Source organism: Hydra vulgaris, chromosome 08 (genome assembly GCF_038396675.1).
Source record: "Hydra vulgaris chromosome 08, alternate assembly HydraT2T_AEP".
Taxonomy (NCBI): domain Eukaryota; kingdom Metazoa; phylum Cnidaria; class Hydrozoa; order Anthoathecata; family Hydridae; genus Hydra; species Hydra vulgaris.
Window position 1 is genome coordinate 9,115,001 of NC_088927.1, and position 15,967 is coordinate 9,130,967.

The window sequence follows — 15,967 nt, forward strand, 5'->3', positions numbered from 1 at the left end:
TACTGAAGCATGGTTGTATACCGCTACACCAGCAAATGCCATATCAGGATTCAGATCAACAGGGATCTATCCTTTCAACCCTAATATTATCCCCCAAGTAGCTTTTGCACCCAGTGAAATTTCTAATCACATAAACATCAAAAATCCTGATGTTGATAAGTTTAGTACTTTAGAACCTGGACCTTCAGACCCTGCATCTGTTCCTGCATCATTCCTGTTCTTTCAGACCCTGCATCTGACCCTGTATCCGTTCAACAATTCCATCACCTAAAATAATTAGAAAAGTAAAACCTAGAAAGATCATTAAATGTGCAAGTTGTTGTTGATCGAAATTTAGTTGCAGATAAAATAACTAAAACGCCCAGGCTAAGTCAAACAAAAATGGCCGCAAAACATTAGTTGAAAAAAACATGAAAACTATCGAAAAGAGAAGTAAGAATGAGATATGTTTTGTGGTGATTGTAGACTCAATTACAACGAAAAAAGATAAAAAGATGATTGGATTCAATGTGTCAGATGCTAAACTTGGTTCCATGAGCACTGTGACACAGGAAGCATCATAAAAAGTGGCCTATGCACTTTGTGCAAAGTAGAATCTACATCAAGTAGCGAAAGTGACTAAATGATTTGTAATAAAAAGTTAAACAAATAATTTGATTTTATGAATAATGATTTTTTATTTGTTTCTTTAACGTAATCTGCGTTGTGAATAACAAAATATATAAAAAAGTGTGGGTGGCGATATTCGACCCATATGAGGCTTATATTGCCATTAGTCCCATTTTAAGAAAAATGATATTTCCTTGAAATTATTTTAGGTGTGAGCAATAAATCTATGATATTTCTAGAGCAAAATAATGATACTACCTAATCTTACATAATAATAGTCAAAAATGTTTACATAATAATAGTCAAAAATGTTTACATAAAAATAGTTTACATAATAATAATCAACTAAATATAAAAGGGTTGCATTATTAGACTACTTTAGCCTATATAAAAAAATTAATTAATTAATCAAGATGTTATTGACATATATTACAAAAAATTTTCATTATTTATCACGATCAACATGATTGTAAACAAAGAAAACAATTTCTATGAGTTGATTCAAATCAATATTTTTTTAATTAAAAAAAAAATATTAAAATTAAAAATAAAGTAAAATTAAAAAAAACAAATAACAACAGCAAAAACAACTGCAAAGATTTAAAATTGAAAAAATTAAATAATTTTTTTTGTTAAAAACCAAAGTAAAAAAAAAAAAAACATACTTTTCCAAAACACAAAAGCTTGACATATTTCCATTTTTAAGAATCTCTGACATTTGATCTCTATAAAGTTAGTATTAAAATATCAAACAAAATAAAACAAAATAAAAAAATTGAGAAAAAAATTTAGTTCACAAAACTAAAAAGACAATACCAACGTAAACAATTTGAAAAACATGAGAGAATGTGAAACATGAGAGCATTTGTCATTCCTGACCTTAAATTAGTGATCTTTGTAAAATAATCATTTTTGGTAATTTGTTTTTTTTAGTAAAAATCATAACTAGAAGATTTATCTTAATTACTCAAAAGGAAATTTTGTTCCTTTTTAAATTTAGGTTGTAGCACCTGTATTTAGGAACACCTGTATTTAGGAACATCTGTATTAAGAAACAACTGTATTGAGGAACATCTGTATTGAAGAACGCCTGTATTAAGGAACACCTGTAATGATGTATTTTCACACAAAAAAAAAGCTTATTAAAAATTATTAAAAATTAATAACTGTTAATATTTTGAGAATGCCTATTACTTTATAAAAATATACAAAAAGGAAATAACTACAAAACATCATTTGTTAATTGATCATACCTATTAAGAAGTGTTAATTGATCATACCTGTTAAGAAGCGTTAAGAGAGTGTGTATAATTTTCTCTACAAAAACTGAACCAATTTGAACTTTCAACCATTTAACAGAAACCAAAAGAAATTTAAGGATATTTTCAGCCACATCTATACAAATAAAGCAAAAAAAAAATAAAAAGAAAAAAGAAAAACTTTTTTAATTATTTATAAATATTTCGGAATATTTGTATTAATGATTATTAAAGTAATTTAAAAAAAGTGTATTAATTGTGGAATTATTAATTTAAAAAGTGGAATAAATTAATATTTAATTCTTATAATTTCCTAGATTACTGAGATTACTAACTTTAAAAACTTCAAAATTGATTACTGAGTGAAAACTTTAAAAACAACAAAATTTTATTAAACCTGGTTCAGCTGCAAAGGCTACTAGTATTTTAAGAGATAAATCTAGAACATCTTTTAATGAAAGATATATTATTCTTCTGCTTTGAGTTCCTTCATTTGAAACTGATTCAACAACTTCACTGAGTATACAAAATGTGCTTTTTACAGACTCCTTCCCTAAACCAAGAAAATAGTTTATTAATTATCTAAATAAAATTCTGTTTAAAAAAATGTTGTAAATTGTGGTTTATTAATGTTTAGAAGTGGTGGTTCATTGTTTAAAAGTGGTGGTTAATTACTTACAAATGGTGGTTTGTTTAAAAGTGTTTTATTATTATTTAGCACTTATAAAGTAGTAACCAACTAAAGTGATGATTATAAAAAAATAAACTTAGTTAAAAAGCAACAATTTTTAGCAATCATTTTAGATGGTGTAAAAAAGGAATTAAAAAGTTAATATAAAGATTCAAAACAACGTACACCTAACTGTTTGATAAACTGACTGATCAACATACAAATCTTTGCAAATATTTGAAATTAACATCTTATGAGTTGCCTCTCTTACATCCCATTCCTAATAACAAAAAAATATATTATTAAGTATTGTAAAATGTCATCTACAACCTTTGACATTCTGATTTTAGGTGAGAAAAAAAGATGTCCCAAAAATAAAAAATATATGTCCTGAAAACAAAAAATTCAATGATCAATGCATAAAATGTAAATATTTAAAAAATTTTATATATTAAAGTTCAACACTTTAAAAACTTTTTTTTTTTGACTTTCAAGTTTTTATGTCCCAGAACAACAACAGCTTTTTTTTTTGACTTTCAAGTTTTTACGCCCCAGAACAACAACAGCTTTTTTTGAGTGATTTTGTAAAATAGAATTAATTATAAGTTTAAACACTTCCAATTTTTACATTGGAAGTGTTTAAACTTGAGATTACATTGTTGTTTCCAAGTTTAAAGAACTCCATACATTAACTATCTTCATACCAACATCTACTTGATTTAAATGGCTTTCTAAAAGTTTTTTTTTTAATATTCCACAATATTATAGAAAGTACATTAGAGACAAAAATATTTTTTGGTACATCAATTATAGCAGATAACATTTTTTTCTTTAAATATTTCAAACATTTAAGTATTACCATCAAATTAATTAAAAAACAATTTTATAGAAGAAAAATAATTTAATCATAAAACATAATCATAAATCATAAATACTATAATTGTAAAAATATTCATTTTAAAATTGCTATTTTGGTTGCGTAAATTTGCAGTTTCACTCTACTGCACAAGAAAATGCAAAAGAACTAGAGTAAAAGTGAAAGTGCAGAAACACACTTATGCAATAAGAAGTCTACAGAAGTCAGTCAAACTCTGTTTTGGCAATTGCTTTTTTTATTTTAGCATTTTAACTTTTAAGAAGGCTTTATTTCATGAAGTACTGCTCATAATGAAATATCCAACTTAAGATTTTATTTCTTAGAAGGTTTCTTTATAAAATTGTATGGCTAAACTTCATCATTAAAGTGGCATTAATGCAGCATTAGCCACTTTTTGCTTCTCTCTTTTGTCAAACTTTATTTTTTTTACACCATAAGCTATGTCTATAAGCAAACCTCACAATACATAAATTCTAAAAAATCTTTTTTTCATTCTGCAACTTCTGCACTTTTTCTATCTGATTTTTGCAATTAAAGACTTTTATTCTTTAGTGTGCTTTAGTGAGCTTGTTATGATTAGTAAATGCAAGCAAAATATTTTGTCCTTTGAAATCACAGAAACACTTTCTTTTAACTGGTACTACAAGGTCTTCTGGGACCAGTTGAGCTGCAGCATCTTTATTTTCATTGTGTAACACTTGAAGAATCATCACTTATATCACATCTAATACTTTATGGGTTTTGTGGTATACGCTTTTAAAAGTTGTGCCAAAATGTGACCAAAATTCTAATGAAAAAAATTTCACATTTTTATTAAAAGAAAAGACTCTAGCTCAGCACTTGTGGACATTTTGAAAAATTTTAACCAATTAATTGGCATCAACATAATCAACCAGTATTAGTACAATTAACATTGTCTTTTTTTATTGATTTGCTGATTTTCCAGCTGATTTATTATTTGTAAGTTTTTAATTCAATATTATGAAAATTGTACTTTAAATAAATTAAAAAAACATATGAAAACAAGATTTTAAATAATTCAAATTAAAAACTATAAAGTCTAAAATTTTAAGCTGAGAATTTTTTTTGAGAAATGTTTTACCATTACTTCTGTTGATTCCACAATTACAATATGTAGTAAATATTGTAATTGAGGAATTAAGATTACAAAAGATAACAAAGAAATAAGCTATAAATCTTTTAATACAACAAATATGTTGTGTAATATTAATAACACATTAATACGAAACATAAAAAAATAATAAAAAAAGAGTGAAAACTTAACAAAAATAGAAAAAGGAAAGCAGAAAACAAACAAAATGTTTTAAAATAAAAATCAAGTCAAACAAAGCAACATGCTCAATACAGTCTCAACAAACTTTGTTTAAAACACTTGAGAGAAAAAAACTCTGGGACATAATGATCACAAGTCTAAATTAATTTATAAATATATTGTAGAAATGTTTGAAATTGAAATTCAGCCATTTTCTATAGTAGATAATGGATTTTAAAGATTGCTACACCATATATGTCCTAACTATTGTATTCCAAGTAGAATATACATTTAAAAATTCTGTATTTTAAAGTATATACAACAAAGTCATACAAAAAATCCAAAATGAACTAAAGGGTGCTTCATCTATTTCATTTACAACTGTCAGATAAACATCTACTAACAGAAAATGCTCATTTCTTAGCTTGACAGCTCATTGATTAACCAATGACTTCATTCAAAAATCAGCAATTCTTCAAGTTTGTCAACTTATTGTATCACATACTGCCAAAAATTTATGTGAAACAATTCAAAGTTCTATGAATGATTTTCTTATTCTAGTTTAGCTAGAGATAATTCAGCTAATAATAAAAACAGCAAGTTAACAAGTTTGTAGTGATTTTTACACACTTTATAAGTTGTGTTGAAGGACACTGTATTTGCCCAGATACATATTAAAAGATATCAACTTGTAAAAACACAGTAGTCCATTTTCATAACTTTCTGGTTTCTTATGAAGCTTATATAAAGTATGAAGTGCAAGAAAATAGGTTCAAACAAGACATCACAACAAGATGAAAGTTTGAAAGAATATTTGAACAGAGACGTGCTTTGATCCTATTTTGTTGTAATACTGATAACTCTAAACTAAAGTTACAGGAAAACAATGAATGAATTATTTTTATATATAAAAAAAAATGTTTCAAAAAATTACTGTGATTTAAATAAATGTTTAACAATACTACAAATGCATAAGGTATATATGCACAATATACAAAAATCCATTGTAAACTAAATTTACAATGCATTTTTGGAAATTGTCTAGAAGAGAAAGAGCATCATTATAAGAACCAGCCCAAATATGACAACAGTATTCTATACAGGGACGAATAAGAGATTTGTAGAGGTAGAGAATGGAATCAGGAGTAAGAAAAGGTTAACATGATACAGAGAAGCACCATAGCAGATGTCAACTTTTCAATTGATTGTATATATTGTTTCAATGAGAGGTCAGTAGTGAACAATAATCCAAAAAGATATAAAGAAGAGGACTTAGTGAGACGATTGCAATTCATCAATAAAGGAATATAAACCGTATTGCAATGTTTGCAGTAAATAATTGTTTGTTGGAGTTAAAATTCACAAACCACTGCAAGCCCCAACTTGTTACAGAAGTGAGATCATATTTGACAAGATCGGCTGCCTGTTCTAAGTGATCGAAAAGAGAAGATTTTTTTGTCAAGACAGGAGTATAAAGTTTAGTCATCAGCAAAAAGAGCTACTTTAGATGTAAGTAGTGAATGTAAGTGATTAGGGTTGTCTAGAAAACTAGTCACAAAGTTAACTATCTGAGTAAGAGATGAGAAATGCAGAAGTTAAGGGCTTTAGTGCCAGCAGGTTTAGTGGTGTTAGAGCCAAGACATTGCGTGTGACGAGCAAGTCACCAATAGTAACAATATTGGCAAAATGGTAAAGAGAAAGGGCATGATCAATTTGATCAGAAAATTACAATTAAAATAGTGCAGTTTTGAGAAGGAGATAGATTAAAAAAAAGGTAATAGATCAAAGAAATGCTAAGAGGAAGCACATAAAAGAATGGTCAAAGGATTCAATTCTGATTTCTTGACAAACAGGTGAACTGATGCGTAAATATACCCCTAAGTCAAGCATGTGATTATTGAAGTCTTTGTGAATCAAAAGAGAGTACCCATCTATACTTAGATATATAGAAGGAGCAAGATTACTTAAAGTAGATTTGTTTGTTAAAATTTTTTGAATAGAATTAATTTCAATTCTAATCGCTTATAATCAATACTTAATTTAACGCTGCTGCTGTTACTAATTTGTGCGCATTTACAAGGAGTTTTATAAATAAGTTTAGCATACTTGGTCTTTTAATATTTTTCTTTATATTTTTGACCACACAATGAGGTATTCTTAAATCTTTAAAATCTGTTAATATCTGCTTAATCAGTAATAAGATCGAAAACTTTGCTTCATCAGCTTAATTAGTAATAATAAAAAAAACTTTTTAACTTGATGACTTCATTTGATTGTTAGTTTTTTTAAAGTTGTTAAACATTTATTACGAGCTATGACATTAAACAAATAAGGTTGTATTTTATAAATGTTTCTAATTTCTATATTTTTCTTAATTTATATATTTAGTTATATTTATGTGTTATTTATTATGTGTTTATATGCATTAAGGTTATATGGGTTTATATTTTATAAATGTGTAAATATCTTTTACATATGAAGTGTTTCTATGTTTGTGATGTGTTATAATGTTATGTTTTTTCAGTTTGTAAGTGGTTATTATGTTGTTTGCATGGTTTCAAATTGTTGTGACTTGGCTTAGTTTACAGCAAGATTGTTGACTTTGCTAGCCAAGTGGTGTACTTTGCTAAAATGTGACTTGGCTTTGTTGAGAGCAAGAATGTTGTCCATGCCAGTAAAGTAGTGTACTGTCATGATGAAACACATAAATTAAATCTGTTTGTAGTTAGTGTAATCATTGAATTTTAATTAGAATTTTAATTATAATTATAGTTAGTGTAATTATTTTAATCAATGCGTTGAAAAAATATTGTTGAAAGAATGTGTTAAAAAGAAATGTTAAAAAGATACAAAGTTTTTTGTCATTTATAATTTTTTAAATATTTATAATTTTAAATAAATTTTATTGAAAAGATGTATACTTCATTAAATATTTATATACTGTTGCTTTTTAAGTAAAAAGTTTTGTTGAAAAGATATATATATACTCTGATCCTTTTTCATTAACAACTTACATTTTGTTAATTTAAAAAAATTTGTTTAAAAGATATATACTCTGTTCTTTTTTAACAACTTATGCTTTTCATGATAAACAAATTTTGTTAAAAAACAGGCTTCCTATTTATTAATAACTCTTCCCCATTTAAAAATTTTTAAGTTTCTATTTCCTTCATTAAATATGTTTAATTTATATTTATTGTTTTTTTATAAAGGTAAGTATACAAAGTGTTATAACATAAGTTTTGGTAACTTTCATTAAATTTTTAGGATTTTTTGTGTAAAGAATGTTTTTCTCCAAAATAATATTTTATTGTTTTATATATATATATACACATACATACACTTTGATTTTTCTGCATTGTATTATTGACCTTTTTTCTTTAGAATATTAAATATATTAAAAAAGTTAAAATAGTCCAAGAAGTTTCAATATTCCCAAGTTTCTTCACTTGAAGCAAATGATTGTTTCAAGGGATCCATTCAGATCTCTGTCTTGTCTGATTTTTCTTGGTTTTTCGGAGTTTTGGAGTTTGAGAGAAATCGAGAAACTTCGATGGAACTTTGACAAAGCAAAGCAAATCTCAAAGCAAATAGTAATGCACACTGGGCCAGGTGGTGGTGGTGGAAAAAATTTCAAAAAAAAGCTTATTCTATTCAAAACCATTTAATAAAACATACTCGTACTATTCCATTGTAAAACTCTTTTGAGTATAATATTGTCTTTTTAAAAACAGTATTTTTTTAAATCCACAAAAATCAATTGCGGTATAAAACGTAATGCATAATAAATTACCTTTTTTTATCAAAAAAGCAAGAAATTTTTAATTTTAAAGCAAAGATATAGTATTATGCATATGCGATATTAGTTAATAAATTTTAACTATTCAATAGTTTACCTTTACAAAAATAAAATATTTAGTCAAGATCATTATTTATAATATATACAAAAACTGGTCTTAAAATAACGAGGTAAGTTTTAAACATATAATACTTTTATTTTGTACATGTAGTGTCGTATATCATATGATCAAAATAATTTTGTCTACCATAAAATTAATATCTGGCCCACTGTGCATTGTGGCAAAATTGTGTAATAAAATATTATCAGTGATAAGTATTAATAATTAATGTTTAATTATACTTACCTATTATAATAAATAACTTAATAACTTAAAATGTGATAACTTATCACAGTTAAAATAAAATTAAAAACAAATATCTGAGGTCATAATCAAACTGATAATTTTTCTTTCATAGAGAAAAATGGTTTCAGAAGCGTGGAATTACTTTGATAAAGTTGTTGTAAATATAAGAAATACGGAGATTGCAAAAAATGTCATAAAAGAACCGCTTGTCCAGGAGCAAAAATTGTCATAAAAGAACCGCTTGTCCAGGAAGCAGCACAAACGGCCAAATTGGACACGCCAAAAGTTGATATTGAAACAGAAACGGAAACTGTTGGAGAGACTGAAGGAGAGTTTCTTATTAACTATCCGGAGAATGAGATTGAATATGAAGAATATATCGAAAAAAGTCTACAGAAACTTCGAATACTAGTTAAGTTTTTTAAATATTCATCACTTTGATATGAAGTTCTTAAAAGAAAAATACATAAAATTTACGGATCTTCGCATAACAAAGGACTGTTGCTCGACAACTGCACTAGATGGAACAGTGATTTTCAGATGATCAAAAGATTTTTGGATTTCTTAGAAGTTGTAAAAAAAATAATCGAAGAACTAAACTGCTCAGACATGTTAGATAAAATTGACTTGGATTTCTTAAAATCACTGACTTATTAGTAATCATTACTGATGCTGCAGTTTGCTTGGAAAAACCAAATACAACAATTTTGTAATGTGTCATTGTTATGGAAATGTTAGTAAGGAAATTGAAGGTTGTAGAAACTGACATCAGTTCTAATTTTGCAGAGGCGTTAATCTCCAGATACGAAAATCATAAAAACATTATGTTGGTATCATTGTGTTGTTATTTGCACAATCCCGATTTCTTTAAAAATAAAAACCACACATTTTTTTAAACTTCTAAAAAAAATATTCAAGTTTATGCTGCAAAATTATTTAATCAACTATTTGCAACAGAAGAAAATAGTCTCCAACCAAAATCAGATGATCACGCTAAAAGCAAACAAGGAGAACCATCACAATCGACATCTTTTTTTGCTGAAATTCAAGAAGTTCTAAATCAAAATCAATCAGCAGCTAAAAAGCCAAAAAAATGTCAAGACCTTCGCCAATCAGTTAAAAGAATATGAAGTAACTGGTGTGAAATCAGAAGCAGTTTTGAAAGCACCTTTCACGGAAACAGAAAGAGTTTTCTCCTTGTCTTCCACATTTGTCACAACGTTTCGTAGTATTTCTGATGAAATGATAGATGTTTTGATTTTTTTTAAATATTATTTAATTTTTACTATAGGTGCTCCAAGAAGTCTTTATTACAGAGCACTGTGTAAGGGTATTTAACTAAAAGTTCGCGCCTTCTTAACCGATGCTGGTTAGAAAGCCATTTATTAGATAAAACTTGTTTTTTAAAAAATTGTGATAAAAAAAATATTTAAATACTAAGAAATATAAAAATATAAATTTTTTTAAAATTTATTACGAATTATAAATCGAAATATATAAAATTAAAAAAAAAAATACAAGAACGATGTTTAATTATCTACTAGATAGTTTAATTTTTTTAATTTATAACTTTATTTCTCTCGACTCCATTTTATCTCAATATTGGATTCTTTGGATTGTTTATATAGGTTTTCTATTATTAGTTTTGTATTTACTTATTTATTGCAAATCTTGCATTAAATACATTTCAAAGTAATGAAAGGATTACATTTCACTGTTCAATGCTAGCAGTACTTATTGAGCAGACAGACCTTATAATTTTATCAATTTGCTTTATTTATGAATTTTAATCTGTAAAAAAAAATTATAATTACTTTTTATTGTTTTTTTTTTATTAAATACTTATAATATTTTGTCAATAAGTAATAAGAACTACTTTAAATATATAACATTACTCAGTTAAAAAGATTATATCAATTTCTTTATAACTTTAGTTTAAGTTCTTGATAGAAATATGTTATCTTTACACGTTGCTCAATTATCTCAAAACATCTAATTTAAATATGACTAATAGTAGAGTAGAATATAGTTTATTATATTATATTAGATTATTATATTATTTTAAATAAAATTTAAGAAAGAAAACTCAAAGTTCAATCTAAAAATAAAAGTCCAACTTTTATTATTTTAAGCATCATTTTTACACACTCCTTTGATGCTTAATAATGTCTGATAATTTAAGAAGTGAAATTATTAGACTTCTTTAAAATGAAAGAAACCCGGTTAGGGGAGCTGATATAAATCGTCATCAAAATGAAAGAGATGAGTCTATGTGAGCTGAGATAAATTATAATCAAAATGAAAGAAATCAGGCTAGGCGAGAATAGGCGAGAACTCAATAGGTATAATATGCATCAATTTAGTTGTTATTTTATTTCTTTATTTCTACTTTGGTTTAGTTGTTATTTTATTTCTTTATTTTCTACTATCAACTATCGTATGTTTACTTTGCCTACTGTTAAAATATGGTTTCAACTTAGTAAACTTTAACTATTTAAAATTTGCTAAGTTGATCATTAGCTAATAGTAAAAAAAAAAAAATTAGTTGTCGCAAACAGGGTAAGAATAATTTTATTTTCTGATCAAATTGCAAAATTTGTTTGCACCAATAGCTTTTTTTTTGTTATTTTGTGTAATAGCTAATTTTCTTTGTGTAGTGTTTATTGTGTTTGCAACAAATGTCTTTTCTTAAAGATTTTGACTAGTTTAACAATGCTCTAGAAAAAGCATCAGCAACAGGTAAACTGGTTTGTTTTTTTATTTTTATTTTAGACATATCTTACAATGCTTTTTCAGTTTATTGCAGATCAAATAGAGGGCATCTCATAAGGCGCATAAGGTGTGGGCTTAAATTAAGGGCAAAAGCCCCCCCTCCCCCCTCCCTTTTTTTTTTTTAATGTACAGTGTTGATCCTGTAGAAAGTAAAGTATGAGGAGAGAGAGTGGTGGGAAAAAAAATATGCTGCATCTATAATTAGTATTTTTGTAGTTGGTTTAATCTACCAATTGGTAATTGATAATGCAAATTTAGTTTTTGCACTTTTTTTGTAAATATATACTTTTCTTTATATATTTTGTTTTATTATTATGTATAAATAAATTGATTTCCAGTTAATACATGTGGTGTATTTTTTCCTTTTTTAATTCAATTACTTTTTTTAGATTAATCAGATGACATGTTTGTTCAATATAGACATTTGAAAACTATTTAAAATTGTTATGTTTTGTTAACTAGGTAATAAATGTGTAAATAAAAATATCTTAAATTTTACAAAGCTATTAGGCATTTTTTGAAACCACAAACCGTCATGATTCGTATTTTATCTGTGTTAATGAAAGTCTATGCAAATATCTGACGTAAACTTCAAATTATAAAAATTGTTAAAAATTATATCAAATGTTACAGATTTACTTTTACTTCATAACTTTATTGCGGCAATATTTGCTTAATTATGATTTATATAAATTTTTATAAAGCATTTATATATGCAAATATTTTTATAAAGCATTTTTTATAAAGCATTTTTATTTTTATAAAGAATTTTTATAAAGCTTTTAGTTTTATAAAGCTTTTAGTATGCAAATATTTTTTGCGGCAAACTGACGTGTTTTAATTTGCGCTATGGCTGCTCATTAAAAAGTGTTAAAAGATAATATTATAGCCAAAGTGGTTGAAGTGCTTTGCGTGGGTTTAAATCCTTTTGTTTTCACACTTAATTTTTTTTTTTTTTAAACTTTTCCAATTTTCTAGAATAAAAATTAAAACAATTTTAAATGTCTATAGATATTGTATGCATATCATATATAAAGATATTATATACTATAACAAATGAAAGGGAGAGAATATTTTAAAAAGCTTCTTAAATTTTCTAAAAACATGAAAACACCGCTATAAATTTGTTGCGCATATGTCATGGTAGAGTTTAAGGTTTTAATATGCTTAGTAATAGATTAAGTGTACGCATTAAAGAGACAACGTTTTTCTAGAAAAAAGATTTGACATGGAAATTTAAATTTTCTCTAAAATTAACAAGACAAGAGTGCTAATAACAGGGATTATTTTTTTCCGAATATTTCCAGAATTCCAGATTTTTTCTCAACTTTTAGTTTTTAAGGACAGCCAAAACGTTTTCCATACATATACAAGTTTAGGAATATATTTTTGTAATAAATTTGTTTTTTAAGCTTTTTCACTCATCACCCATACTAAAATTAAAAAAAGAATTTGAAACAACTCAGCTAACTGAATAGAATAACTCCGTTATTCTACATATTTAAGTCATCTCATGTTTTTTGAAACTTTTTATACCAATGGTATTTAATTAACACAAGTGGGTATTCTAAATATTATTTAGATTGGTACTGATATCCAATTCGTTAATAAATAGCGATTCGCATGTCTATCGAAAAGTTAAAAGTTTTTAAAAGTTAAATATAATAGAAAATTTATTTTATAGCTTTAAAAAGTAAACAATAAGTATAGTTTATATATATGTATTTAAATATTTTTCTAACTCTTACTAAAAAATATCGAAGTAAAAAATAAGTATAGAAAAAGTCGGTGGGGAATAGATTTACTAAGACTAAGATTTACTAAGTATTTTAAGGATCATGACAGCTAGTTAATATTAATATAAATAATTTAAATAATTATATTTTATTGAAAACTAATATAATTTAAGAATATTTATTAAAACTACTATTTATTATTGTAAAATTAAATGTTAGAAAATATCATTTTCAGAAACTTACTCAGCAGAGTAAAATTGAGTAAAGATGAACATGGAAAACTTAAAAAATTTACAATTATTACAGGCTTGGTCAGAAAACAGGTGCAATTCCATTCTATATCTGACCACGCATATAATATTTAGTTGCGCCAACATGACCACAGCTTTTTAAAAAACATTTCAAAAAGCATAAAAAAAACTTAACTTGGCCGGAGACAACTAAAAAATTAACTAAAAAAAAAAAGAATTCTTAACAAAGAAAAAAACTCAACTAAAACAAAATAAATTATGTTTAAAAACTAATTATTTCTAAATTTTTATAATTTTTTCATAAAATTAAGCGACACTTTTATAAAAAGTAACAACTTACTAATAATGATCGTTTAGTAGAGAAACAAACGTTCTTCAATTTATTAAAGAGTATAATATAGTTTTTTATTTAGGTGTTTATGTTTTATTTCAACAAAATTTTAATAAAACTAATGGTAGTTGAATTATACAATAAATAAAAAAGTAAACATTTTTTTATAATCATGTTATGTGTAGTTTGTAAAGTTTAAAATACTTGAAACAATTCTTCTTAAGTAAGATAAACAAAAGAAATCTTTGTGTTACACTAAAAATATTATAAGGATCTTTTCAGTAAAACAGGTGTTTTTTAAAAACCACTGTTTTTCAGAAACCCTACTCAAGTTCATTGGTTTATTATACTATAATATATATTATACACTAACATGTTAAGGGCATACTACATTCTAAGTAAAATATCATTTTATTTTGTCTTTTGCAAACTAGAAGCAAGTTTTTATAGCATCAAACAAACATTTATATAAAGTGACTAACGGTGCAGTGTTTATCCACTCATAATTCACTATGTATATATGTATGCATGTTTATGTTTAGTTGTAAGTTCCTGTATGTTTATTTGATTATTGTTTTTTAATGATTTTTTAATGATTTTAATAATCTTTTTATAAATAATCAACAAAAGTAAATCATCACTTAGTTTAAAAGCGCTTTGCTAATATAAAAACTAAAGTTTTTTTCTTTGCTAATATAAATTTCTTTGCTAATATAAATTTCTTTGCTAATATAAATTTCTTTGCTAATATAAATTTCTTTGCTAATATAAATTTCTTTGCTAATATAAATTTCTTTGCTAATATAAATTTCTTTGCTAATATAAATTTCTTTGCTAATATAAATTTCTTTGCTAATATAAATTTCTTTGCTAATATAAATTTCTTTGCTAATATAAATTTGACAAAAGATTATTTACAAAGCTAATTGTTTTAGCGTGTAGGAAATTTTCGGACATACATAGAAAAATACATATATTTGAATGTTTTCAAAAACATCTAAAAAGCTGTGGCCAAGTTCTCACAACTAAATATAATTAGTGTGGTCAGGAATAGAGTGCGACACACCCGCTTCTCAATCAAGCCTGTATTATAAAAAATGATTAAAAAACATAGTTACTAAAAATATCTTTATAAATAAAAATTTACATCACATTAACTACTACAGTTTTAAAAAAACAATACAAAAGGTTAAATATTTCTAAAAATAAAAAAATTTACTTGTAAATTAGTAACTGGCCAGGGTAAAGTTAAAGAGTTGGATAGACCTTTAAAGATTGTGTTCTTTACCTAAACAAAAAATATAACTTGTAAATATTAAAACAGCTTAAAAGTTAAAATATTACAATATTTTACAATTACAATTAAAATATTACAAAAAAGAAACTTTAAAAGCAACTAAAATAAAAGAATTTATGAATATTAATCTTATAATGTAAATAACTAATATAATGATGGTGGCTAACATAAATAACATAAATAACATAAATAAAAATCCACAAAACTTAAAGTAGTAATAACATTTTATACAAGTTGTTTGTTAATAATTGGTAACAAACAGTAAAGAAATGTGCCTAAAAATCTCTCTTATTTTATTGTTTTCACTGTGAAAAAAAAGATTGCTGTCCCAGCCCAAACCCTTAGTTGATGTAGCAACACTCCTTGCAAATTTCTAGAGTAGGAAATAAAAAAGTCATTTAGCTGTCCTCAACAACGTTGAAAACAAATTTCTTAAAACAAGAAATAAATAAGTCATTAAGTTGTCCTCAAAAAGTTTATGAAAATAAACTGGTGCAGAATTTTTTATTTTATTTTATCAGATATTTTATAGAACATGAAAAAATGATTTTTTATTTATGTTGGTGAATTTGATAAAACTAAGCTAATACGTTTCTCACAAACAATTTATGATAGGTTTGAAAATATTTAAAAAAATTTTTAATTTAGTGAACAGCTCTTATTATGCCGTTTCAACTTAAGCTGAAACTTAAGCTAGGACTAAAACTTAAGCTATTAAAATTGACATTGAGAAATGACAAAGAAAAG

The 15,967-nt window shown here is 25.5% G+C and overlaps 1 protein-coding gene across 1 annotated transcript in view; it reads right to left on the reverse strand.

Moving 5' to 3' along the window:
• Positions 1–15,967, reverse strand: part of LOC100205570 (exportin-6) — a 75,035-nt gene that overhangs the window by 19,500 nt on the left and 39,568 nt on the right. Inside the window, exons 16-20 of the mRNA XM_065803025.1 lie at positions 15,143–15,211; positions 2,725–2,818; positions 2,266–2,421; positions 1,890–2,004; positions 1,275–1,334 (exon numbers count right to left, since the gene is read on the reverse strand). Coding sequence (XP_065659097.1) covers positions 1,275–1,334; positions 1,890–2,004; positions 2,266–2,421; positions 2,725–2,818; positions 15,143–15,211 — 494 coding nt within the window. The remainder of the gene's footprint in view (positions 1–1,274; positions 1,335–1,889; positions 2,005–2,265; positions 2,422–2,724; positions 2,819–15,142; positions 15,212–15,967) is intronic.